The following is a 27,560-nucleotide window of genomic DNA, read 5'->3' as shown; positions in this document are numbered from 1 at the left end:
GTTATTTCAAGCAACTTACAGGTAAGTCGTATATACTTGCTTCTGAATAAACAGACAAAAATAAATCCAGAGTACGAACAGCTAAAACTTAAGAGATCAGAACACCCACGTTAATGTCAAGGAAATGTTTCCATGCACTGTTCAAGCCAGAAAGACTTTAATTCCTTATATAGGAAACGTTTTGCTTGGCAAGGAAAATGCATCCATGATCTTAGATTATAATAGAAGTAAAAAGACTATACAAGAGTTAAAGTTATTCTAGAATAACAGTTTTCTTAATTTTTATTTTACTTATTTTTACAAAGCTCCATATACATAGAGTGCTAAAGTACATACCCTTTCTTCTTGTAGTAAAGTCACCTATGGTTTGTGAATCAGTTCGCTCTAAACCATGTGGTTTAGGTCTTAAAATTTTAGGACTTTGACCTAATTGGTAAAAAGAAGACTCTCTTAATAATATTCTATTTGTATCTGGAAAATGGAATTTTGTAAATAAACAGCACAATCCCCTGCAGAAAGGTTAATGCCACAAGCATAAGCAAGCTGCTGAAGGAGAGTTTTACAGTCTAGCTACGTCTCACACTAAGGGCTTAAGCACCAAACCAGAAACAAAGAAAACACTGCATGCAAGTAATTTGTCGGAGGCAAGCATAAAAGGTGTACAAAAAAGCTAAAAAGTACATCAACAAGTATTGTAACTGATCATGACTATTAATTGGTTTCAAGTTGCATTACATAAAAAATTCTGTATTTGAGGAATATCTAGCATGACAGGAGAATAGTCATGTTTCAGATGCAAGCTGAGGTACCCTCAAAGAAATTAAATCCTCTTTAGTCTAAATATTACTGATACTCCTGGGAGGTCTCCTATCCACTGTGCGTCTTCCACTTGAGAAGTACCAAGAATCTTTTTCCACACTGTGTTTGTTAAACTTGTCCCCCAGAGGTCTATATCTGTCTGTACCAAAAACACCGCTCCAACCCTGCAGCCACAGGGGAACTTCCTTTCCAAGCTCCCAGCATACTGTTCCCCTACCGCGGCACAACCCAACCTCCACCACAAATGACCCTGTCATAAAATTACATTCTCTAAACCTTTTTTTAATCGTATATACCTATATACAAGTGCAGTAGATGCACTAATCATTCCCCAATATGTTATGCTATCATACGCTATCATGCTATTAGCATAACATTCCCCTATGTTATGCTATCACGCAACACAACACTTTAGATGAATCTGGTAACAAGGTGAAGAGTACAAACTAAGAGAATATCAGAGTCAATAAGCTCCCTACAGGCAGTAATATAACGCCTCTCCCAACAAGGAATTTCTTAGCCAACTTAACCAAACTCTGCAAGTGTTTCAGGTCACATTGTCTATTTTAAATAAATATGATCAATAATGCATAATAACCCCAACCCTTCATGAAAGTCTATCTGACAAAGTTTTAATATTAGAAAAGGCGAGTGCCTTCAAGTGGTACACCAAGAAGCCATATGAAAGGTAAATCTTTACAATAAACCAAACGAAAAGTTTAAGTCTGATTATGTTAGAAAGTTGCCCTACAGCACAAAATGGAAAAGGACTGGCACAGATTCAGATGTGGGCTGGTACTACCAGCAATGAGTGAGAATGCTTTGTAAAAAAATAAACTTGGCAACAAACACCAGCAGTTTGCAAATCTCTACCCCAAGGGTTTTGCATGTGAAGTGCTCTATTACTGTTATCACTGAAGTATTGGGAATAATCAAGTAACAACAAGAAAGGTAAACAGAAAGGTTTTGTACTGTATCTTAACTTCTACACAGTGCTTCTGAGAGACCATGCAGGTAAGACCAAATTTATTTATTTACTAGTAGTGCTGCATAGCAACTTCCTTAAAAAGAAAAGGACATAAAGTGTTTTTCACATAGACAGTTCTCTTTCAATTTCAAAATCAGATGCTCCCTTAAATGGCTCAAAGTGCTGATGAAAAGACCAAGCAGTTGGGCAATGCTGACCAAGGATCCAGACTGTGAAGCGGCACAAAAAGCAATTCTGTGAAGTATGCTGTTGACTGGAGCTAAGTCAAAAGCATGACCCAACATGTTGGCATAGTTCATTCTGAGCTGATTCGATATTCTTAAGTATCTTGCCTACAACTCTATGATAAAAGCTTGCGTATATAAAAAGACCAAGATCTTAAAATTGATTAAATAAATGTAGGAGTTCAAATTCAAACACCTTTATTTAGAACAATTTGATGCTGAATATCATTACCTAATCATATTAACTTTGTGTTCCACAGTTTTATAATTGGATTTCAAAGAAATCTGGCCCAATACAACTCAATTTAAAATGCCAATCAATGCATTGACACACAAGCACGGATTGTAAGTACGGTGAGAAATCTAGCAGAGGTAACAGGGTTAATGAAATTATTCAACCAGTGTGTACTTTATAACCTCTCTGTTCTTACAGCCAAACATAGGCTGAAGTGCCTGTAACACATAATACAGAAGATAAGCGCCAGGAACTCAGGGCTATGACTCATTATTTCTACTTTTGTTAATGATGCTAACATGGTCTCGTGCAGCTAACCTTTCCTGAACTATGATTATCCCCATTTTTAAAATGTGGACATTATATAATTGCCTGCCTCATACCTAATTTAGCACTTATAAACCACTCTGAGACTTTCAGAAGAGCTATATAAATAAGTACAGGTCCCTATAATATTTCTCTTCTGCATCAGACAAGAACATACAAAATGTTCCAGCATAAAATAAACTCACTGAGCTTTCATCTCTTGTGGCTGAAAGACTGTTCAACCTAAATAAATTTGGTGGCAAAACAGCTTGCTGCTACCAACCAGCCAGGATAATGCAATTCCTCCAGTTTAACGTATCACAGAGAATTAAAATGTTTGTGCGTTTGTTTTTTTTTTTTTTCCCTCCCTACAAAACAAAAGCTCAAAGGCCTAATCTCTGTTGAGGAGCTTATACTGTGCAACAGAGACCTGACACCAGGCAAAGGAAAAGGGGGTGGGGTGTCACAATCACAAAGCCGAGGTTTCTTACTTGTGTCCGTAGTGCAGAATTCCTCCACCCCGTTTTTGCCCATTTAAGAAGATAAAGTAACACAAGCTAGGGCACAGAAAGTCCTTAATAATATCCTTTACTCCCTCAAAAGACGTATTTTAAAAAAATCCATCAGAAATATTAGAAGTGCCATTCTTTATCTAAAAATTGGCAGTTCTGTCACTGTCTTAAGCCAGATCTGTGACGAGAAATACGTATTTTTTTAGAACTTTGTATCTTAAGTACTGCAACTGAAATTCCTGGTGCTGCTCCCAAGTAGCCTCACTAATTTTCTCTGAGAGCGCATCCTAGCTGAATGTAATACGGAGGAGAAGATGCCTCACTGCTGTTCAACAGACTGGCCTCCAACATCTATTCTATTCAGAAATAATCAATAAAGTGTCATAGGGCCATTCTTCAAATCAGCTTAGTGAAGGTGGAAGGACAGTAGGAGTTCTATGGAGAGCCTGGCTCCAAACAGCATTCCAACGCCAGCAATACCAAGGAACACATTTCCCGTGGTTTCGGCCCACAGGCCCAAATTTACCTCATCCAATGTTTAGGCACTCACATAAGACAATGTTTTTAACCTATACACCTATTCTAGGAAAGATAAATCTGGGTTAAAAAAAAAAAAGTGTTTTGTTGTTTTTTTGTTTTTTGTTTTTTTTTAAACTGAAAAGGAAATAAATTGTGTTGCAACACCACTGGATGCAAACCTACAGAGAAAAAAACCCAAATAAATTATGGCAAGTGAAACCAACCAAACAAGAAGTGAAAATTAGATGTTTTCATTGTTCAGTCAAGTCACCACCTGTGAAATGCAAAGTGCTACAGCCAGGACAGAGAAGCTCAGCTTCTGCACGTTTTATCAGATGAATACTGTGCAAGGGCACTCTGAGCTGAAAAATCACTAATGAAGTCTATTTTTCTAACAAATGGCTGCTTGTAAAAACTGCCAAGCAGAACAAGCGGTTATGGATCTAGCGTTAGAGTGCACTCAGACGGCACGAATTCTGCTCCTGGCATTTCGGTGTGTGTCAATGCTGCCTTTGTCTGAGAAGTCATCAGGAGAAGAGTCCATTTCACATGTTTGGTTTTGTTTCAAGTAACAGTTTAAACTGAAAAACCTTTTGGTTTTTCCATCGGCTAATGTATTCTCTTCTTGTTTTCCATAAAATACTTGGAATATAATGTTGGGGGGGAAGGGGTCCCACTGCAGCAAATTCCTGCAACAGAGTAGGTGGGTCCTAACATTTTTGGTTTTGAGGACGTAAGCCTCTCACTGAAGAGCCTCATTTGTTTTCAGGCTATCGCCTTGAAGCACTAGTACTAAACACGATTTCTGTTAGGAATGCTTCTTTTCTGACTGCCTGCTCGCTCCATGGCTTGCTGGCAAGGGATTTTACGTCAGGAAATTGCAAACATCCTCATGAAAGAGGCCAATGCTCTATTTAAATACCAGTTATTTAGGGTTTAAAATTTTAAAGTAAATCTACTAACGTGACATAAAATTTAAGAAATGCGTGATCTGTTAATGCTGTTTCCTGGCCAACAGGACTAATCCTCACGAGACAAGGAGATCAGACGTAGGAATGCTACAGCAGTGCTTTACTTGGAATAGGAAGGAGAGAGCAAGAGGCAAAAACAGCCACATAAGTGCCCTGCATCCACAAAAGTACTTTCAGAGAGACATAACTAACAGCAGTTTCCCATTTCCATTTAAAAATATGCATCTTTCCCCCTTTTCTCTTTAATTAGAGGAAACTGAAGTTTGCACCGAGGTCCAACAATTCCAGTGCTCAGAACCACTGTAGATTTTTTCCTTAAAAAACAAGGCTGAAGCTCACAGTCTTACTCCCACGGGGTTTATTATTTGGTTTTCAATCCTGCAGAATAACCCCCCCCTTTCCTTCTCTTCCTCACCCCAGTGAACTCTGATTCCCGAGTACATGCTCTTCAGCACAGAGCTCTACAAATATCCTGAATTTGCTTTTTCATCTCTGTTTTTATTAAGACTATTTCCTGCCAAGGTACTTCTAATTAGAAACATGTATTTAGTTATACAACGTTCATATCCATTTCCATACTAGTATCCAGCAACAAACAGGAATATCAATAATGTGCTTAGTTCTGGTCAGTGATACCACAGGGATGGCGATAACTACAGTCTCTTCAAGACAGTAAAAACAAACAAATCCATTTATTCTTTCACTATTATGAAATACAAAAAACAATCATCGAAAGAGAGGCTCTCCAGTTTTCTTAGACACCTTTATCTTCTCAAAATAACTTCTCTCAGAGCACTGGTACTTTGAATGCTCCAGAAATTAAGAATGAATTGGAAAAAATATCCAATTATGAAGAAGTTCAACTGTATCTGACAGCTAAGGTTCACTGGTATTCATAAAATATTTGCCAAATGCCATAAAAACTATTCAGAGAATACCAAAGCTATTAATCATCCAAATACTATCTGACTGCTCTAATTCACGAGTAACTCTACATGTCTGTATTTAAAAAGCCCCCAAAGCATGATGAACTAAAAGCATTCAATAACAAAGACAGTGTTTTAAGACCAAAGTAGTGTGTTCTGGAGAGTTTATTGATTAGTAGTGTAAAGCTGCACTAAGATTCCTGAAGTCTAAGGGATACTACTTGAGATCGCTTTTCCTTTTTTAAGAAAAAAACCCACATGAAAAACTAACGGAGTTTAACTTGTTCACTGGAAAAATCAAGCCTAACATTAAGTCTATATAAAAAAAAAAGCCAATGGAATAGCATGACAATATGTGTATCAAAACCTATTTTTCCTAAAAAGGCATTAAGCACACAGGGAAGAAAAAAAAATTGTAGGGAGGGAAGAAAAAAATAGGGCGTTATTACCCGTGTTCTCTTGTTCCTGCTTTCCCTAGCATCTTTGGAGTTCAACACTACCATCTCCACCACTAGCACCAGAGCAAGTCTTGCAGTTTGTCTTCAGAAAACTCATGTTTAATTTTTTAAAAACCATTATGTCTAGTAAACCATAGTTTCCTTTGCAGCTGTGATGCAGCCATCCAAATGAAATCTTTACTTGAAATTATTTGTTGTTTCAAAGTTTTGTAAGCCAAATCACAGCTGCAAATTACGGACTGGTGTATCGTAGCAAGGAACTGTATAAATTTCATTTAAAGCTATTAAGTAAAAACTAGCCTTGTAGAAGTAATTTAGTACAGCCATGTAGGAAGCCTAATTTTCAGCTAAATTGAAGTCTTTGGAGCTTGTGGGGGAAAAAAGGAGGAGGGGAAAAAAAAAAAAAAGAAGATCAATACATTTGTATTCACCTGCTTTAGGAACTCTGAGGAAGCACCAAAACATCCCTCAAAATCTTATTTTTTTAAATTCCTAAATGGAATGAACAGGAGGTGTAGCTTCCAAGAGTAAATGGAAGGATTAAACACATGGATTTCTTAAAAGCAAAATGAACAGTACTTCTGCTCAGAAAAGTCATAATGAAAATTACAGTTTCTTTTTCAACAGATCTTCAGTTCAGTTCTTGCTGCTGATTAAAATCACCGTTCACAATTTTTCCATGCCTGCTTATCCTAAAGCCTGAGAAAATAAGTGATCCTTTATTTAAGAATATGCAAGACAATCATGATAGCATAAAACACTGCAGTGTTGCCAACTTTTTAATTATTGTTTTTAAAGAAATGTCAGCTCCTGTTGTCACAAATGCCTTAACTGTTTCTCTGAAGTTTTATTTCAGGATGGTGCGGTGCTCCTGCTATATCAGGATGTGCAATATGTTCACATTGTCCAGCTCAGACACTCAAACACGTAAATATTTAACAAGGGAACTGTTCACTAGGCTATTTATAACTCACTTCATGATTAATGAGGGTTCTTAATTTCCTTAACAACTACCTACTTTGCTTGGGATTTTTACAGCATCATACTACACTACAATAACGGGCGATTATGCTGGTCATCCAGAAGCATCACAGTGGGTCCTATGGGGGCCAGGATGTGGCAGATGCTTCCTGCCACATGAAAGCTCTGTACACAATTACCTCTTCAAAGTGGGCCTATGCTGTTAAATAAAGAAAATTCCAATTTTCTCTGAAGTTAATCTGCTTGGGAGATGCTCATGAGCAGTCATGGCAAAGATACAGCCACATTTTTATAAGCAATCCACATATTTGTGGTTTAACCACACAAATTGTGTCTTCTAACATCTTAAATGAGAAAAATCTACAAAAAACCGACCAGATAAAATTTTTAACATTTTTAATACAATCATAAGACCCAACTCCGTGAGAATTTTTCCCCTCTCCCTCGGTTTCTTTTGTTTGTTTTCAAGGTGCAACAGGGTATTTTGTTGGCATGAAAAGAAATGTGTGCATCACTCACTGTCTCTAAATCCTAGCTTACCACTTGCTGGGCTGAAAATTACCAGGGCCAAGCAGCAGTCTCTTTTAAAGGCAACTGTATGGACTCAAGTTGCAGGAAGAATCTCAGACTAAATGCTGATGTATTTTTGTTGAAAGATAAGCCTTTCGTAAAAAAAAAATAAAGGTGAAAATGCACTGCACTAGCTATTGGTGATTTTTGCCATCAGCAAAATAATCTGTGCAATCCAATCCAAAACTAGGACTAAAAAAATCTTGTTTAGAATAATCTTGAATGCAGTTAAACTCTAACAATATTTGGGAAAATACAATTGCAATTGAAACCAAATGGAGCAAAGTCCAGTACCATGTTGTAAGCTGGGAATCCCAAGTTCTTTACTGCCTCTGTCAGCAATTCGCTTAGTGATCCCAAGTGCATCGTTCTAGCACAGCTCCCCATGACCCTGAACTAGGACCTGTGCTAAACTGAACTCTCTCATAAAGTGCTTTTTAAGTAGTATGGATGAAAAACATTACAAAAATGACAGTGTTACGCTATATTCAAATCAATGAGATTTAACTTTTGATTTTTATTCCATCGTGGTCATGAATTGTTAATTCAGCTATATGCCCGTGGTTCATATACTTCTTTTTCAGAACCCTAAAAAACCCACTTTGGTACAGAGACACGTTGCCCCTCAAAAAAGAGAAGTTACCAAGTTACAGTAAGTAGGGCATCAAACCAAGACTTTGAAGAACTAAATTCCGCCATCACCAATTCCATCGACTTAACCGTTTGATTCAGATATTGAAAAACTACATTTTGTCAGTCAAGATGGCAAGCACATATTTCTTAAGAGCTTTGAACTTTACAGATGAGATGTACACACAGAAACACACTAAAAGTTACATAGCTGTAAGGAGTCCTTCTGGACAGCTCCTAAACAAGTATTTTAAAAAAAAAAGTAAATCTTAGTTTGTAGCTGTTTGATCTTAAAGTATTGCTTTAAGATCACAAACGCCGCCGCCGCCCCCCTACCCCTGGAAATAAATCATGGGGCAGGAGGGGGTCATTATCATGCCCAGAGGCTCACAGACACCCCCCCCCCCCCCATCTCTCAAATGCTGCCTCACTCAAATGCTGCCTCCTGACCTATAAAAACCAATTCACACCCTACCCCTTTTATTTTTGACCGTGCATTTTTCCTTGATGTCTGACTTACGTCACGTTTGTACTGAAGATTAAGATCGTCTAGACTCACAGACCTCTGTCAAGCCTTAAAACCTTCTTGTGGACTGCCAGCACAGCCACCCGGGACCTGCCTTACTACACAGAGTGGTTCCCTGCGGAGTGGAGAAATGTTCACTACAGTCCTGCAAGCTGTCAGCAGGATGGAGATCACAGGATCCACTGCCTCGTATCACAACCCTTTTCAGATATTTTGAAGAGCCCCAGGGCAAGTACAAGGTGGAGCAGAAAAGAACCTGGCTGTTCTTTGCTGCCTTAGCTGTCTAAGGAGTCTTCACCTTACTGCATTTGGGCACCTTTAATTCTACTGCTCCTTCTTGGATAAATGGTATTTTGAGGAAGGAACATGTGACTGTCAAAACAAATGTCACATCATCGTTCTGTGGCAGAACCACAGTCTTTCTTCGAACAATTCAGAGAATAAGACCCAACTGCATGGATGGATGCAATATTTCTTCTGCTTGAAGTCTTTTGCTAGCAACAATGCTTCCAATTTAGCATCACGACTACATGCAACCATGGCAAGCTAAAGCAGCCAAAAAGCAGAAATACAAAATCAATATAGATGATGGTTCTTTATAATAAAAGAAATAGCACCCTGAAAAAACAAATTAAGAGAGAGATTATTTTTGTCATTCAATTACAGGTGAATGCAGAAAAGCACCTGGCCAAATGCTCTCCATTTTGCCCCAAGCAATGTATCACTTACCTTTTGGTATGCTTCTCTAAAGAAATAGTAAAGCGCTTTGATTCAAGTTATTGGGGCAGGAAGCCAACACCATGTTTTGAAATTACTTTCAAGACTTCCAGAAAGTACTGGAAGCTCCCCGCATTTACAGAAGCAGCTGTGAGCTAGAAAAATGAAACTACATGAAAATGTAGTGTAATCTCAAGGCTATATATATATTTATTTTTTTTTAAATTTGTTATTTTTTTAACCCATTTTCTAAAACAAAGCTGTTCCAGAAACCAGTGGAAAAAGACCCAGGGTATCTCATAGCTCACCATGGCTCCTGGCCCAGGCTACTCCTGCAGGTGGGAAGATTGAGGAGCCTCAGGCTCTCACAGCCAGGGTGCGCAAGTACCCTCCTCAGAAGAACGTGCACATATTTTACTGAATTTTAGACCTATTTATTACCTTCACTTAGTTTATCCATGTTACTGATTTTTTGTAACTCAGTCCTCTGCCACAGTCACTACTTCTACATAACTGTACCTATTCTTAAAAATTTGGAGAATTTCAACAATTTAACAAATTATCCAGAACATCGGGTGCTTATATCAGAGCTGTGAAGACATACACATTACAGTCACCGCTGCTGACAGACAGATTGCCAGATCCTCGCTGCCTGACACATTGTTCTTCAAAGCCAGCAGAACCAGAAGTAACTGAGTATGTGTTTCATCTCAGGTTTACAAAACAAACAGCAGAGGGGAGAGCAGGCTATATGCAACAGAATAGCCACTACCATCACCGAGCCCTCCATTTTCTACCCTTGTCAAACTATACTGCCTGTAAGCAGTAAGCCCTTAAACCAAAGAAAAATAGAGGAGATTCTAAGCATATACATTTGACAGCAAAAAGCAGTGCATTCTTTCTTTATGTGCTAGTTTCACCGCGTTATTTCTTTGTCAAATGCATTTTTAGCACTGAACATAACCAACTTCCCTGGCCCACACAGAAACATTACTGAGCTAGAGCTAATGCTCACGTAAAAGGTGATGGTGGTATTTCTCAGTAACAAGGATTGCTACCAAAAAGGAATTGTTACTTGGAGGCAGGGCAAACACTATTTTTGCAGCAATCCGTAACCAATAGAGGAGATACAGCAGCTTCTTCAGACAGAAGACAAGATGGGCCCTTATATACCTGGAGGCCTTATCACCAACACACCTGATCTCTGCAGTAATACCAGCTTTTAGAGAAGCAGCAGTGGTCTTCAACAGAAATTCTTGAACCAATAGCGTATTAAAAAAAACCCAAACCCACACATTTAAAGGAGCAATACCCAGAAGGTAACTATTTTATGTACCATTTCCTCCCTTTCTATGTCTTGCATAAGTTTTATTGAACATACTGGCCAACTCGATACTTTCTATGCACTGGTTTGTAGCTGAAGACCATTGTAGTACATTTATATAAGCAAAACAACCTGACAATGGAAGTTGCTACGAGAACTTGAAAGCTGGGAAAGCAACATAAAATACAAAGCACACATTTGTTTTAGTTAGTTAAGAGTCCACTAAAACAAGATTTTTGTCCTATTTTAATTCAAAAAGGAACTGCAGTTTTATTTTCCCAAAGGTATTTCTAGAAGGAGTTATTTGCATGGAGAACTCTACTACTGAAATGGCAATATATTACCATCCTGATGTGTCATCCTATCTGCTCTTCGCAACGATGGAAGACTCACAGTAGTAGACTTGATAAAATTTGAGTGAGCCAGTGTGTGTGTTACTAAGATAAAACCCTCAGTGATAAATCAGAATCATTACCATTCTTGGTAGCTCAAGATCTTCACAAAGTTTTTTCAGCCACAAAGCGTTTCCTATACAATATTTACTTTTGGGGACAGTTTTACTTTAAAATTACTTTATCTTCTAAATTATATTAAATTATCATATAATTTTACAGTGATAACAGCTTCTACTGGCAAAAAAATACAGCCAGTCACTCTACACTCATTAAGAGGTATGTTACTACATCTAAAAAAATCTTTTCCCTGATGTTAGTTAGGTCTTTCTAGCTGTAAAGCATTTGAGGACAGGAGCAAAGCAGGAGCCTTACACGCCACTTGTAGAACGCAAAACACTAATGCACATTCAAGAAGAGAGATGCAAAGAGCAGCGATGCTGCCCCAGCAGACATCTGTGCGACTGCTTTGCACTGCCCAAAGCAAAAGTGAGAAGCTTTTCAACACAGAAATTTACTTCTTTTGAAGGTCAAACATTTTATCAGTAAAATACACAAACTGGCCAGTCAGGGAAAATATTTTAAAGCAGTTCAGTGTTTATTTTGAGAATATTTTCCAGTATCAGCTTTCATCAATCTGTTACTGTCCAGTATTTCTTAAGAACTAAACAAAACTACTGGCTGGTAACATGGAAACAATTAGACACAAGCAGAGCGCCAAGGTCTTGAAAAAGGCCATGCCTCGTTTCCTGAAGATGGACAGCCAGAATGAGACATGGTACTTCCCATTTCACACTGAGATCATTTATATCATAATTATATTATCTACTTCACTTAATTACAGGCTGTTTTCACTTACTGGTAAAAATACCAATTTAAAGGTTTAGTTAGTGAATATTGTGGATCATCTGAATATTTGCCATCGAGCTTTCCCCAAAACAAAGTCAGCCATTCTCAATGTAAATACTAATTTTTCAAGTGCATAATTTTAAAAATAGGACTTACTCAAATACAAAATAGTGCAGACATTTGACCTAATGTTCTTTAGTTCCTACTTCTACAAGAAAGTTAGTTACCTAGTCTGAAAAACCACATAACAGGGAAATAAGTTCCTGAAGCATTTACCTGTATTTCTGATAAGCCGGCTGATAAAACATTTTGGATTAACTGGAAAGTGAGCTATTATTAAGTGTTATTACTTCTCTATTCAAGTATCTCTTACAGACACATCACAACAGTATCTTCTTTGTGTCTTAAGAACACCAGTCACCCAAGTAATCCTTATTTTAAGGAAAAGTAAACCCAGTACGCACCAGCTTCAAGAGATTAATTTTTTAGGATAGCTTTGAAGGGGCCCTCTAAAATTTGGGGTTTTTTTTTCCCATTTTGTCACTGAAGTTGTTGCAGCTTCCTCAGACTCATAACAGTCATCTTCCACACATTCTGCACTTTAAAATATTTCCACAGGAAGCTAGTTTTCCTTTTGCTTTATGACTTTGTTTAATCTACCACCCTCTATAAAGGCAAGGATATTTTCACTGACTACAGTTTATACAAATTTCAATATAAGCATGGCACCCAGCTCCTGTGATAAAGCAAACGTATCTTAAGAGCTGGCTTGAATTAGCAGTTCCCTCCTCCCGTTAAAATATATGTTGTAACCTCACAGCCCACATGTTAAACATCTTCCCGTGACTGCCCCATGTGGCCACTAACACTGAAGCATTAACCACCTCCAACATCAAGTGATTTTCCTTGCTTTTACAGACTGAAACAAGGACCTAACATTACCTACTTAGTAGTAAACACTGTTTCTTCAATCTAATTCTTCCCTGATTTTAACACATTTGTAAGAATTATTCTATGTAAGAATTTGTAAGACCATTGCATACGTTGAGTAGGACTTAAAAGCAGCACAATATACAACTCATTCTTGTTGTAACAATTTTTTCTAACAATGTTTACATGAAAAGCAAATACCTAAAACAGTTAAGTAAGTTATTTTTAACTTTTACTTCATACAATGAAAACGTGTACTGATCCTGTACCAAGCACTGTTATGGCTATAAATTTGTATTCTATCCAATGCCTTGCGTGCTCTCTCTCCATCACAAGTCGGCTAGCTGTCTTCTATGTATAAGGACTAAAACTCACACTTCTGAGCGTTAGCAATTCTGTGTCATTTTTTCATTAGTAACTACAGCAATAAATTTAAACCTATGATTGTATTTGGCATTGTTATTGTGATGTTTTAGTATGGTTAAAAATAATCCTAGGTTTCCTTTATGTTATGACTATCTCATAGGATAAAAATTATTTTGTTAGAATTTCTAAAAATACGATAGTTTTCTACTAATCAGAAGTGGAGAGAGCTATGTTATTTTATTACATGATAAGAATCAACTTCTACTGGACGTTTTCCTCACCTTTTCTGTCCGGTTTGAGGTTCCGATCCACTGGCGGTGGCTCACATTCTGCAACAGGTACTGACCGTCTGGGAGGGGTCTTTGGACTGGACCTGAAACCCATGTGAGCAGGAGGAGGAACTTGCTTTCCAAATAACGGAAAATCAAACGTGCCTGGTGTCATTGGTACATAGTTTGTTTCCTGGATGGGTTCAGTGAAGCTGCTGGAATGCTGTCGTGGAGGAGAGTTGGGATTCATTGGGACATAATTTTCATCTAGTTCTTCACTTGAAACACTTCCCACTGTCAACATGCTTCTGTTTTTCTAGAATTAACATATATTTCCTTTAACAAAATAAGTTATGCAATCAGCTGTGAATCATATGACTTTTTTAACCTAATCTACTCAGATTAATATATTCTACTGAAACTGAAAAATCACAAACACCGTGCAGCTTGCTTTTTTACATGGGAACAAAGAGCATTCAAGCACTGTCACTGTCGCCTCTCATCAGATCAAGTCATACTTACAAAGTGGTTATGGAAGCCCTCCAATGAATTAGATCTGTCATTCGGAAACGTTCGTGGAATATCATAACAGTCTTGAGAACTAATTTCTAAAGAAACAAGAAGAGAAAGTGGCTATTTATCATCCCTGTTCCTGTCACTTGGCACCAGGCATCCAGAGTCTGTTGTTATTTACTGGCTGCTTCTGAGAGCACACAAACACACCTCCTGAAGCTGTGGCCCACAGATCTTATCTATATACTTGAGAGGACTGTGTTCACAAACAAACCTAGCACTCATCAGTCACAACTCGAAGCTCTTATAGTGGCATTTTTCCGTGGCAAGAAAAAGTAATTCTTCCCTCTAAAGAGGCAGCAAAGTCGTCCTTTCAAATAGGCAGGTGTAGGAATTTTGTGTGAGAGTGGGTTTTGACATACTAGGCCCTCATGAAAAAGCTATTCTCAAATAAACAAACAGCAGATATAATTTAGGGTCTGGAGAAAGGTTTTCTGACTGAACGCCCTTCCCTTGGAAAGTGCTGATTCAACAGGATTCAGTCTGTTGCGGGAACAGGTGAATCCCGGCTCTCAGCTCCCCAGTGCACTCTCCAGGGGCTTTCAGTTTGAATGAACTGCTACAGAACCAAAGATCTCTCCATTTTCAGGGTCCTGGCTCTTGGCAGACAGCATTAAGGTGGTCCTCAGCTTTGTGTCTGTTTCTCTGGTGGACAGGGGTGTTTGTGAGACACCTGGCTCCCAGGTCCCAGGTCCTGCTCACCCATGCAGGCGACAGGCTGCCTTACCCTGCAACAGGCATGCCCCTCCTCCTGATGCGAAGACAGAAACTGTGGGCAAACTCCAGGTTTTATCCCTGCCTTGCCCTGAAAAAAAGCTCTGAAGTTTTTTTTGAGATTTCCACCTCAGAGGAAAAATAAACATTTCTGCTATTAAGTGCGAAATTAAAACAGTATTTTCAGAAAGGCTACTTTTCCTGAGGCTGACAATCTCAGCTTCAGTGTAGGAGTACTCACTTACAAACTTAGCAAAATGAGAGAAGATAAGCAAAGTGAAGCAAACAAGGGTCTTTCAGGGTGTTACTTTGTAATTTAAAAACACTAACAACCACCAATATTATTACTTAACCTACCAAATGAAGTACAAACACGATAATACTATCTGAGCACCTGTATGGGATCACATCCATTCTGTATATTGCCTCCTCTAAAAGCCCTGTCGTCTCCTTCCTCATTTCAGCCTCCCATCCCATACCTAGCACAACTCAAACAATTCTCCTTTAAAATCCCCTCTAACATTAGCATGAACTCTAAACAGATTGAAATTTCACTTTAAACATAACGCTGTAATGCCCACCTGCCTCAGGAACCTGAAAAAAAATGAAACTCAGCCCAAAAGTGGTTAACAAGACTAGAACAACTACCCTCTGTAACAATAAATATCAGGTTCCCAATCTCTACCTCTCGCTGCATTTCTCGAGTTTAAATCTGAGAGAATAAGAACAGGAACAAAAAAAACAGGCAGAAAAAAAACCCCAAGGAACACCAAATTCTTTAAGTAAAAGTAGCTCCACCAGATTTGCTAGGACCTGAAATATACCCATCTGCTAAAGGAAAAACAGTAAAAAAAAAATGCACTAGCACATCTGGAATGCCAACATTAGTTGACTGTAAGGAACAACTTTAATTTTACTTAAAAACTGCAGTATGCTTATCTATCACAAGGAGAGAAATGGTGGCAACAATCACCAGATCAGGGCTGATCTCAAAGTTCTGGGTATACACCAAGTTCCACTGACCTTCATGAAACACTCTCAGCTTCTGCAGATCTGGACCACTATACCCTAACCTTACTTGGTTGGTCTGAAAGACTGATAACAGCAGTATTGAACTCAGCTATATAAGCATATTAGCAAAAAAAAAAAGATGATTAGTTCTTCACTGCTGTTTTCTAAAGACAAGTAACACCATAAATAGGTCTAGGTCTTCAAATATTTTTAGCTAAGACTGAATGCCACAGTGCAATATACATCCCTTATCGATGTTCTGTGCTTTGCTGTTTTGCTGGTTTCCTTTAATAATCTTCTCTTTTTTCCTCTTTCTTACATATTTTAAGCATTGCGACTACGGACCCCTTTGTGAAGGGCTACACACTCGTTTTGAAAGGTTAGAAATGCCCCTCATATCATTCAGCCCATTCGTATCATTCGTATCACATCATTCATCACAAGATTACATCATTTAACACAAATTCTGGAAGAGCAGGATAAAATATGGAATACTGACCTTTACGAAAGATATTCAAATCTACAGTTGAAATGGTATTACTGCGCGAGGGTGGCATTCCTGCTGTAGGGATGCAATAACTACTATCAGTGTCTGAAGCAGTGCGACTAATGCTACATGTTTCCACAGGAGATCGATCTGCAGCGTGGTGAGGTTTTGGTGGCCGAGGTGGAGGAATATCTGGAATAGTCTCCAGTTTTGAAGTCTGAGACAACGTTCCCTCTGGAAAAGTTCGTGGAATCTGATAAGTACCTCCAGGTGTGGGGGGAATGTCATAGCTAATGGAGATGTGTCTCATCTGTGCGTCTAATGAAGATGTTGCTGACGGGGTATTGAAAACATGTTGCTCTCCTTCTGCATCAGTCCCAGATGGAGATGCTGCCTTCGGTAAAACATCCTGTGAGTAACTCCTAGGCAGGTTATACAGGCTGCAGTCTGCCACTGTCAGTCCAGTACGAGAAGGCGGAGAGTCATAGACACCTTGCTGCTGAAAAAAGCCATTCACAGCATGCTTGCTCGCTGATGGAGCGGGATTTTTGTGGGAGGGCACGTTATCATTGCAGTCTGTTTCAGAAGAGCTGGATTTTGCCGAGTCAGCATGAGATCTACATGTAAGATTGTAAGATTAAAATGTTGATGAACATATAACGAAAAACAAACATTACAAATAATAAACACAACATTTAAAATGTAAGCAACTAAAAAGTCTATCAGTCTCTTCCATTTTTTTTTTTAAATGAAATGCAGGAACTCAATTATTAAACAAATAGCAGTACTTAAGAAGGATCCTAAGTAACTACATACATACAAATCCATGCATGTGAAACAGATAACACAAGTGTGGAGCTTTAGCAGCAGCTAAACAACAAGTTGATGTTTCATAAAGCAAGTGATTTCCACGGCACCAATTTGGAGCAGAGTTTGGGGGCTGGGGGAATTTTTTTTTTTTTTTAAACCCATGCTGCAAACTAGCAGCACTTTAATGGCACTGTTAAAGGTAAAAATAATACACTTAATCCTTGGGTTTACAGTACTTCCTAGTTCTAATCAGTATGAAAAAAAAAAAACATTAGAGGAAAAAATACAGCTGCTTGTAACACCCTTAAGTATGTGCCTAAAGTTATCTACTGACCATGTAAAACTGGTTTGAAATACATAAAGGAGAGAGAAATAACAGATAAGAACAGAAATTAGAGGAAGATAGCATGCTCTTTGGGTGGGAAAAAATCCATAGGATGTATGTGCAACAGAGTGCTTTTGTGTTGAATGTAAATCAAGGCAGTGGTGTTAGATAAAACTGCACAGTAGTTTACCTTTGATTTCTTTGGAAATTCCAACTTTTATGAGAATAGCACTGATACTAAGCAGTACCAGTAAACTTAGGTGGAAAGAAAACATATTGCCATCTTTTCTTTTTTTTGTAAACCTCCCCAGTTACCTTGCTCCAGGCAGAGAAATTCTGTTATCAGTCTGACTCCTTGCTTAAATGAAAGTCGAGACAGTGGGAAAATACTAACACAGGTGGAGTTAACACACTCCACACACTTTTCGATCAATCATACTGTGATATTTCCGATTTTCATTACCACAGTACCATACCATTGTGTTAATTTATACATACGTATGTAAAGATTTCAGCATGCATGTGTATCAATGAATAGCTGCTATACTATTCTTACTAAGCTCTATTAAGCAACTGGACCATGCAGTTTACAAAACTTCTGAGGGATAAAATACATCATCAACAGCATGACTACCACAAGAAACATTTTTTTTCCCCCTTATTTTAAGAAGCGCTCTACCTCAAAGTGATCACAACCAGAATTTATTATTCAAATTTCAATTTGTCGGTAAGATCACACAAAACTTTGTTTCTTAAGGGACAGCTGGATTTATCTCCTGGGGTTCTGGTAACCTGAGGAGAAAGGAATCCAGTTTAGCTATTCATTTAGGTTTCCTCTGCAGTCATTGGAGAAATGGAGACTGTGTGAAACACAATCCATTCTCCTTAGATATCCATCTAAACCCGATGAATCACTCCCCAAAGTGCCTCTCTGCCAGCTATCAAGGGAACCAACGTGATTAGCTTAGACTGGACATCTGCAGTCAAGAAAAATGTCATTCGCCTAACCAACTGGTTTTTGTTCTATTTAATGGCAGAGATACAATCTTCCATCAGTCCAAGCGGCTTATGAGAGTTCTCCAGGTTTAATTATATCATCTTTTTCTATTAGCTTGTTCTTAGTTTTTTTCATGGTGTGGGTTTTTTTCATTAGAAGAAGTACACTAATTTTGCTCTGGTTACCATTTTAAACATAGATTTAAGTCCTGTCTCACTGGTTGGAATGGGCTTCTAGATGACTCTGAACATTAATCTGCATTTAGTTTCATCAACCCCCAAAAAAGAAGAGAATGTTCTCATTAAGTATTTACCCTTGGCACAACCAAGGAAGTGAAACTTCCTATACTCCTTACGATGCTGACCATCAAAAACATCTCTCTTGTTTGCTAACAGTTTGCTTCCTTTGCCTCAGACCTTCAAAGAATCACTAGTGAACCACTGGAAGCTTAACACACTTGCAAAAAAATAGAGCCCATAGGACTGAAGGAACTACATGAGGTTACAGAGATTACATCATAAATTGTGAACATACTGTGCGACTAACAGCACTCTGAGCTTAGCCCCTGCTGCAGCCCTTGCTCTTTACTCAAAGGATTCATTCAGGAGTTCCTCACTTTCTAGATGTGCTTTTCTAGTTCTGTGGTATTCATTCGGATTAAAGTCCCAGCAAAAGTCACATGTGTTTTACATGAGCAAGTATGGCAAGGATTGTGATCTGTATTTTATATGCTATAAAAATAAAGTGGGCAGTCTAGAGAAGCTGGACACTGACAATCAATTGCAGAACCAAAATTATTAGTTCCAGTTCACTAGCATATACTTTTAAATGAAAAAAAAAAATCCAAAACTACAGAAATAAAACATAAAGACTGTATTTATCTTACAAAAACATGCAGGAGTATATAACCAAAGCTCAAAATGCAACAGCAGCACACGTACAATGCCAGGGCTTAAGGATTACCCATCATATGTAAGCAACAAATGCTATCATTTTTAAATTTAGAGTTTTTCTGGGTCTAAGTGAATGCTGCTGCGTCTTTCTTGACCACAAGCACTTGCGAAAACAGAAGACTTTCAAAAATCAGGACACATGAGGCAGCCAGGCCTGTCATTTGCTTAGCTGATGGCCACAACTTTCTCACAAATTTCTCATTATAAGAGGGCATTTCTGATTTACTTCATGTTTTTAAAAAGTAATCTTTTGGAATCAACTTCTTAGCCTATTGAAATAGTTTTCAAAATATGAATGGGTTGTAAGCAATCTGATTTTGCAAGATCGAAAGTTTGAAGACAGTCTGAGACACAGGCCAAGAAAGCAGTTTATGCCAAAACGAAGACAGGGAATTCAGCCTCTGAAGTTTAACTAGTTTTCAAAAGTCAATATTAACCACTGATCATAAGAACACCACATACAATTTTGAAAATCTACAATGCATAGTTGATTCATGTTACCTCAAGGAAATTTAGGTTAGGACTAGAGTTCAGGGACAGCCTTTACTCCTGCTTTTTTTTTTTTTTTTTTTTTTTTTTAAAGGATTTCAGATGCAGGATGCTTGATGACTTCTGCACTTAAGAAAATTACCTGAAAATTTTAATTTTTCCCATGCACTTCAGAACAGCTCAACAAAAAAAATCAATTGGCTTAAATATTCCATTAACAATCAGTTATTAAGTATTAACACCTCAGTTTAAAATCATGGCAAAGTTGGATATAACACAATAAAAACTCCTCACTCTATTTATAAGCAGAGGATGACTGCGACATGAATTCAGTGTTATCACATACGGGCATCACATATCTGCAAATCATGCTAAGTGGCCAAACTATTCCTTACTCGGTGCTAGGGTTGGACATCTCCTTCCACATATCAAGAAGAGATAACTGTACAGCCTGCTGATCTACAGGGACTGGACATAAAGATGCACAGAGAAGAAGTGGGGTATTGAGGCGGGGGCAGCCCAGTAAGAAGCCTGCCTCCATGTACTAAAAACTACTTGTTGACAGAGACCCAGGAAAAAAGTTTTAAAAGTGTTTTAGTCTGAGGGGTAATCATCCCATTTTTGAATACGCTGTATTCAATCTGCCTTGACCACTCATCCTTTCGAGCTGATTCTTTTCCCATCTGCAGGAATCGATATGACCGATTAAACAGAATACTATGAACAAAGCGGCAGCAAAACTGCTCATGTGTGCCAGCAATCTGGGACAGAAACAGCAAGCACAGTAAAAATGTGGATAGATAAATAAATAAAGAAATAAAACCAGCTCTATTTTCAGAAAATGGAAGCCAAAGTTACATAATTTTTCTGTTAAAACTCACAGAACACCATGCAAGACGCATCTCAAACAAACACTATTTTCAGGCAAGTTAATGGCTCTGTGATTAATTTCTCACACGCGTTCCAAGAATGGCTACTGTGCACTCACTGCAGTGGAATCTTTTTACTTTCAAAATCTTCTAATAGCAGGTATTCCTGCCCTTCTTCCGAGAGAAAGGGTGACCCTTGGCTGGTTCATAAATATAGGAAAGATGAGGGAGACAGCGTTTAGTATTTCAATATACCTCTTGAATGAGCCAGAACAATAAGGGCTTTGGAAACAGTCTTTGGCTGCATTATCTTATTTAGGATCCAAACATGAACCTTAAAATCTCACTAAATGCTACAGTCAAACAATGCTCTTTCTCAAGTCAACAGTGATCAGAGCATAAAACTATTTTAGACAAAATACAGCATGCTGCATCCAAGATGTTCTCACAACAGTACGTGGCGCATTGCATGACACCGTAATGAAGCATTTCAAAAATTATCGGTTAGTTCTGAAACACCGCAATTCTTAAAAATTTCAAAGACGCAGCTCAGATACTTCCTCTATGTTTTCCAGTTACCCACATTACCCAGAAAAGAACCCCAAAGCCTTGAAATAAAATTTGGTGCTTCCCAGATTATCTATAAAGTAACATACAAAATTAGAACACAAAATGTTCCCTCTGCATATCAGCAACTTTAAAGTTTAAAGGGAAAACGTCAAAGAAATAAGCCATTCAAGTAACAATACTTGTCTATTTAATTACATCTATTAAGCTTTGCACTTAACGCTAAGGAAAAAAAGGTTGTATGAAATACATGTCTGGAAATTAATAGGAAAATGATGCAGTCATTTCATTTTTTTCTTCACCTGTAAGGACGTGGACTGGGGTAGTGCACAGAGTGACCTCTAACTGATCATCTTAGTAAAATGCTACACAGATACACAAAGCTCTAATTTCATAGGAAAAGGTCTATATCCTCTATAGTCCGGCCCAAATCCAGCAGAATACCTACTGTACCAGACATGCAACATAAGCAGTCCTTTTAGGTGGAAGTGGAACTGAAACTGCAGCATAACTATTATTCTGAATATTCATTATTACAGCCTTCTTAATAAAAGGACATAGCTATTTAATGAATTTAGTTAAATATAATACACTAAGCCCATATAATTTCCAAGTAATCACAATGCCAATGTTTTGCTGTCTTCAAATATTCTTATAAAAACATCATTTATTTAAACAATCTCTACACTCCCAAAGACTTTGTTCAGTTCTTTCTCAGCATTTTATGTCCATTAGATCTTCTGTCTTCCCCAACACCCAAATACCTTCTCTCCTGTGTCACCAGTGTCTTCCTCAAGAAATTTTGCAGGCTATTCATGGACTCTATACCTTGCTGCGTTGTGTGTCCCCTTTTATGGTCTCCTCAGACTTTAATCCCTCTACTTAACCCACACATCACACAGCTGTGGAAGTCAGGTCAAAGTCATTTACACAACCCAATCTTGATCATTTCTAAAAACACGCTTCATGTGGTGGTGGTAGAAATCCACTCTGTGCCCATCCCTCACAGAAGCAAAGGGATGCTCAGACAACATTTCTGATGAGCCAGGGTGCTGAAATGAAAAGTCAAGATTTCTCTGCCAAACCGTTCTGGAAACAATACCAAACTTTTTGATAGCTTTTGGCAGGAACAGTGGCATACCTCTCGGGCACCATCAGCTTCTAAACATCACTAAACATTGAAATCTTTAACTCTGAGAAAGTAGACAATGGGTTTCCCCTTCTCTTGCAGGAGGCTTTGGGGCACGCCATGCTGCCTGTAACCTGCAGATTCCATATTCTGGGGGAACTGTAGGCTCATTCCTCCGTTTTATAAGGAAGACTGTAAAGGGTGGATACTTTTCTACCATGTAATCATCAGTAAACGGAGCAGGAAACTCCTCAGGCACAACAGAGCAAGATAAAAATGCCAAGGGAGCGGAGAGCACATGGCACAAGTAAAACTGGCAGAGCATCAAGGTGCTGATGAAGAAGGCACCGCCGCTAAAAGGTATGGCCCTAAGGGAGTATGTGAAATACTCATGCAAACACTTTCAAAGGAAGCTTTCCTCAGCCTTCCATTTACTTGTCTGCAATCACAAAAAGAATGTGACGTTTTGTTATTTTTCTGGAAACACCCCAGCAGATTTTATTTTAAATTACTGCAGAAAATACGCTTGCCAGAGAGATTTAGAAGGTTCTCCCACAGAATACTCAAGGTTGGAAGGGACCTCTGGAGATTATCTGGTCCAGCTCTTCCAATACCTCTAAGCAAAGCCAACTTCAAAGATAGGTGAGGCTCCTTAGGAGCTTGTCCAGTCAAGTTTGTTTGTGGTTGGGTTTTTTTTTAAATCTTGGAGGACGGAGATTCCACTAAGTCCCTGGGCAGCCTGCTCCAGGGATGGCCACCATGATCCATTCTGAAAAACCATAGCGATATTTCCCAGGTAAATAAATACCATATCCTCCTATGCAGGAGGTGCTGTACATCTATTTAAGTTAGAAGCAGCAGTTGGAGAAATAAATATACGTTTAATTCAGTAGAAGTTCTCAATTCTTTCCTTAAAATTTCCTATTGCACACTTCTCTGGAGAACTGACTGTGTGGATACTCTTTATTCAGTAAGAAATAAGGCTTATCTGAGCTTGTTTTTAAATATCTGTTATTTGGAAAAAGTTAAAATTCAGGATACAGAAACTGAGTGGTTTAAGTCTGCTACATTCTTAGTTACCATAAAATAATTCTCTTTTACTCTTGCTTGAGGGTCTGAACCATGTTAGTAATAGTCAACAAATACCATTTGAGGACTGCTATATTCAGTGATGTGGTAACCTGGCAGGCGATAATAAATATCAGCATGTTTTACAGAATCCCTTCCATGAAAGCTTTAACTGGCAAAACTGGGGCACCGAATACCAAAAGGGAGAAAGGCTAAATTTCTCCAGCTTTTTCTGGTCCTAGACTGGCCTAAACACATCAGCTTGCGGCTAAAGAAAGGGCACTTCTGTGCTCTTTGCCATGCATCACTCCAAGCCGCAACGAAATGCTTGGATCACTGCATTTATCAGATACTTCATACTGGCAATTGCTGTCCACACTTTTGAAGAACGCAATATGGGTCTAGTGCCGATCAAATGACTTGCTGCAAAAAGTTCAAGCATAGAAAGAAAAGAAACAAAAGTTACAGGCAGCTTCCCCCCGCAGATTACGTGCATCCAAATGTTTGATGACTTGGTAATAAAAAAGTGCTTTTAGCACAAACATTCTTGGCCTGTAATACAAATCAGTGTTGTTAAGAAAAAAAAAATGTCACTTACCTCATAGGTTCAGGCTTTTTACTTTGACAGTTTATTAGCAGTAGGTAGTCTTGAGGATCTTCTTGACCAGAGGAAGACTCCAGTGGGGGGATGTTAATAAGCTGATAAGGAGGAGGTAGGGAAGATTCTGCTTGCATGGAAGGCGGTGAAGTGTTGATGGGCAAGGGTAACTCAGCGGATGGTTGTAAAGAACTGACCGGTGGCTTCACAGCATCTGCAAACATAGAAGCAATGCATTCTTTTTATAATGAAGAAATAGTCTTACAATACTACCAAAAAAATTTATTAAACAGAGGATGAGAAAAGTCAGAGGTTTTAATTCAAAACTGTCAAATCAGTGGACATAAGAACAGCTAGAAATTAACATTTGTTTCAGAGTATTTATATTTATATATAAATCTTTATAATCTCTTTATATTGTTTCAAACTGTAATCAATTTCTTAAGTATGCCTTGGAAACAGAGGTTATGCCTTATTTAATGACTTATTTAACCTGGTCTTTCTGGTCACAGAAAAAACAAAGATGCTGACAGCTGCAGTAAGACAGCTAAGAACACAAATCTGTTGTTTTAATCAAGAACAGACAAAGGCCCATAGGCTATTACTTGAATATGGTAACCTGAGTCAGCAGTTGCACATATTCATCCCTTTTTGACCAAGGTCACTTCAACATTTGAGATTAGTCACCAGTCAAGAACTGGCCTCTCTCAATATTGGAAAAGCAACAGGAAAAATGCTGCTTTTGCAATGGAAGATCCCTTACGACTATAAAAATAATGCAGAAGTACAACAGATACCATGTTCCACTAAGGCCCCTCATTACATACCCCAACTTTTTATTTTAGTGCAATAAATGAAGTAGTTGTGATTTGTTCTTGTTGTTTGGTTTGGGGTTTTTTGGGGGGAAGAGGGGAGGCGTTGTGTTGGGTGTGGGGTTTGTTTGTTTGTTTTCTAAATAACCTTGTCTTTATAATTCTTATACACTTCCGATTCATGTATATTCTAGAGAAACTTCTTTTTTCCTTCCAAATACATGTATCCTGACTATTAAATTATCTGTGAGACTGGAAAATATTGACACTGTCAAACATTAAACAATCATTTAACTTTTTCATTCTTTTAATGATACATTGACTAAGAACAACATAATTAAGCAAATTGTTCCTCAATTATCAAGGCTCCCTTGTACTGGCAACTTATTGTATATTCCAATTTGCACATCCCAAGAATGGACGCTGATTATTAGCATTGTTTAAACGAACATATTATTATCCAATGCAGACTGCTCCTGTGAGGCTTACAGGCCACCGATGCACTACAAAGTACTTCACCCAGCTTCTGCTTGCCAGCACTATCCTGGGAAGAACCAGCTGAGCAGACCAGAACATAGCCCTCCTGCTTCCAGTTCTGTGTACACTAGGTACAAGTGATTTAGACGTGGAAATAGGAACAGCAGTACTTGCTTTGAACTCCCATGGCACTTACACAGGCTCAGAAATTAAATCCCACCACACCCATGTGGGTGGAAGAAGTCTAGGTATATGAAAATTCCTCAACTCAACCTACCTGAAAACGGCAGGATAACCTAAAAAAAAGTTTTTATAAAAGGTTGTGCCTGACCTATCCATCAAACTAGTTAGCAGAACAAAGGCAAAACCAGACTGCACCCTGTGATCACACACAAAAATAAAATGGTTTCTTTACCACATGCTAAAATATTAAAATGTAAACAATTTTCTATTATTTAAGAATTTTAAGAGCTCGAAGGAGCCTATTTGTAGCACTTACTGATATTTCTTCATTCCCCTAATGCTGGGGTTCGATAGGAGGAACAGAGAGGTGCCTGAATGGATCTAACAGGCACGTCTTTCTTGCTCCTGGAAAAGAGGTACTGGGAGAAAGGACGAGCAGCTCTCTGTCCTGTCCCCTCCAGAACTGAGGAATGCAAGTAAGTTTATGCACGAGTACGAGCAGAGAAGAAAGGTTTCCTGCCAGGTACGCTCTCACTCTTTGGCCACACTTACAGACAAGATCCTCAAGGGCTTTGGTGTTCCATAATCCCCACCCCTGTTCCTTGTCCCTGACTACACACGACCTTCATTATCATTAGATCTGCTTGGTGAAAACAAGAAATCAAACAGGACACCGCTGCAGCTTCCAGGGAAGATGGGTGTGTCGATTAGACCACAGGTAGTCAGGAGAGCTCAACAGGTACATAGTAAGATGCATGCCTACGTGAGGCTGATGCATTTAAACAAACCACGCACTAGCGTTCCCAGGAAGAGTAACAAGACTCAAGGGTAACTTTCCAGGGAAAAATAAAATCAGGAAGCTTGAAAGAGGACCAATGTATCCACCAAGTTTGGAGAATGAAAGTGTTACTTTCTTGGGGGAGTAAGAACAAAGCGTGTGTGTGAGAGAAAGAAAAAGAAGGTAAAGGCTGGCTGTAACTTGTAATTGGTGAAAGGAAGCAAGGTGGTGGAGACCATTAGGCTAAATATACCGGCTCAGATCTGTAGTCTCTGAAGCCCACGCTGCCATCTCTGATGGTGGCCTGTTGCAGCCAGACTGAGCAGGAGCAGCCGGGCAAGCCTGCCACGCTGCCCCCAGCTTCGGGGGCTCGGCAGCTCCGGGGCACCCCACTGCAGGGGCTGCATCCACAGTCTGTGCTGACCAGCCTCTCACAAAGTTTTCTCTGAATTTGTCCTACCCCTTTTGAGTACATTTATATTTTTGACCTCTTCTACCATCCTGTGGCAGTGAGCTCCACACCTTATGTATGGAATGAAAAAACACTTCCTTTTATTTTAAACCTGCTGCCTGATACTTTCACTTGATATCCTTCAGCTCCCATCTTCAGAGAAACAGCGAACAATGGCCTCCTATTCATAATCCTCATTCCCAACTTTACACAACTTTGTCACAGCTTTTCTGAGTCAGTGCTGCTTAATTTCTCTTGGTACAGAAGCCATTTCATTGCAGATCTGGTTTCCCTTCACCCTCACCTTTCCTAGCTCTACTAATTTCTTCCTGAGAAGGGAAACTAACTATTGCATAAAATGCACAAAAAAGCTCTGGGAGACACTTATTGATTTACCAAGACATAACAATAATTCATTCTGTTCCTATCCTAGCCATTTGCCTTTTGATTGTTACTGAGTATTAAAGGTGACACTGTCCTACTGTCCAGAAGGTTCATGATCTCTTCTCTGGGCAAGGATTAATGTTGCTGGATCGTTAGGGATACTTTCCTCACGATGAGCTGCCTCATTTATTTTGACATAGATACCACTTGACAAAATCCCTGAGTCCTCCTACAGATCTGTTGTGGGGGTTTTTTGTGTGGTTTGGTTGGGATTTTTTTTTTCCCCAGTGGATAGAGCACTAAACGATTAAAATACCAACTTTCTGATCTGAAATTAATCCTCATACAGGCATTTTGTATGTGTTAAATAGTG

At 38.7% G+C, this 27,560-nt stretch overlaps 1 protein-coding gene across 4 annotated transcripts in view; it reads right to left on the bottom strand.

The window, feature by feature from the left end:
• GAB1 (GRB2 associated binding protein 1) overlaps window positions 1–27,560 on the bottom strand; it is a 102,173-nt gene that overhangs the window by 7,746 nt on the left and 66,867 nt on the right. For 2 of the 4 annotated variants that reach the window (XM_082316271.1, XM_082316274.1), the window contains exons 3-7: window positions 24,103–24,316; window positions 16,310–16,914; window positions 14,035–14,120; window positions 13,525–13,828; window positions 337–426 (exon numbers count right to left, since the gene is read on the bottom strand). In XM_082316271.1, the coding sequence (XP_082172397.1) occupies window positions 337–426; window positions 13,525–13,828; window positions 14,035–14,120; window positions 16,310–16,914; window positions 24,103–24,316 (1,299 nt within the window). The remainder of the gene's footprint in view (window positions 1–336; window positions 427–13,524; window positions 13,829–14,034; window positions 14,121–16,309; window positions 16,915–24,102; window positions 24,317–27,560) is intronic. The other 2 variants (XM_082316273.1, XM_082316272.1) reach the window with 2 other exon arrangements.

This window comes from Platalea leucorodia (assembly GCF_965183815.1).
Source record: "Platalea leucorodia genome assembly, chromosome: 6".
Lineage (NCBI taxonomy): Eukaryota > Metazoa > Chordata > Aves > Pelecaniformes > Threskiornithidae > Platalea > Platalea leucorodia.
This window is presented reverse-complemented; position numbering and strand designations above follow the sequence as displayed.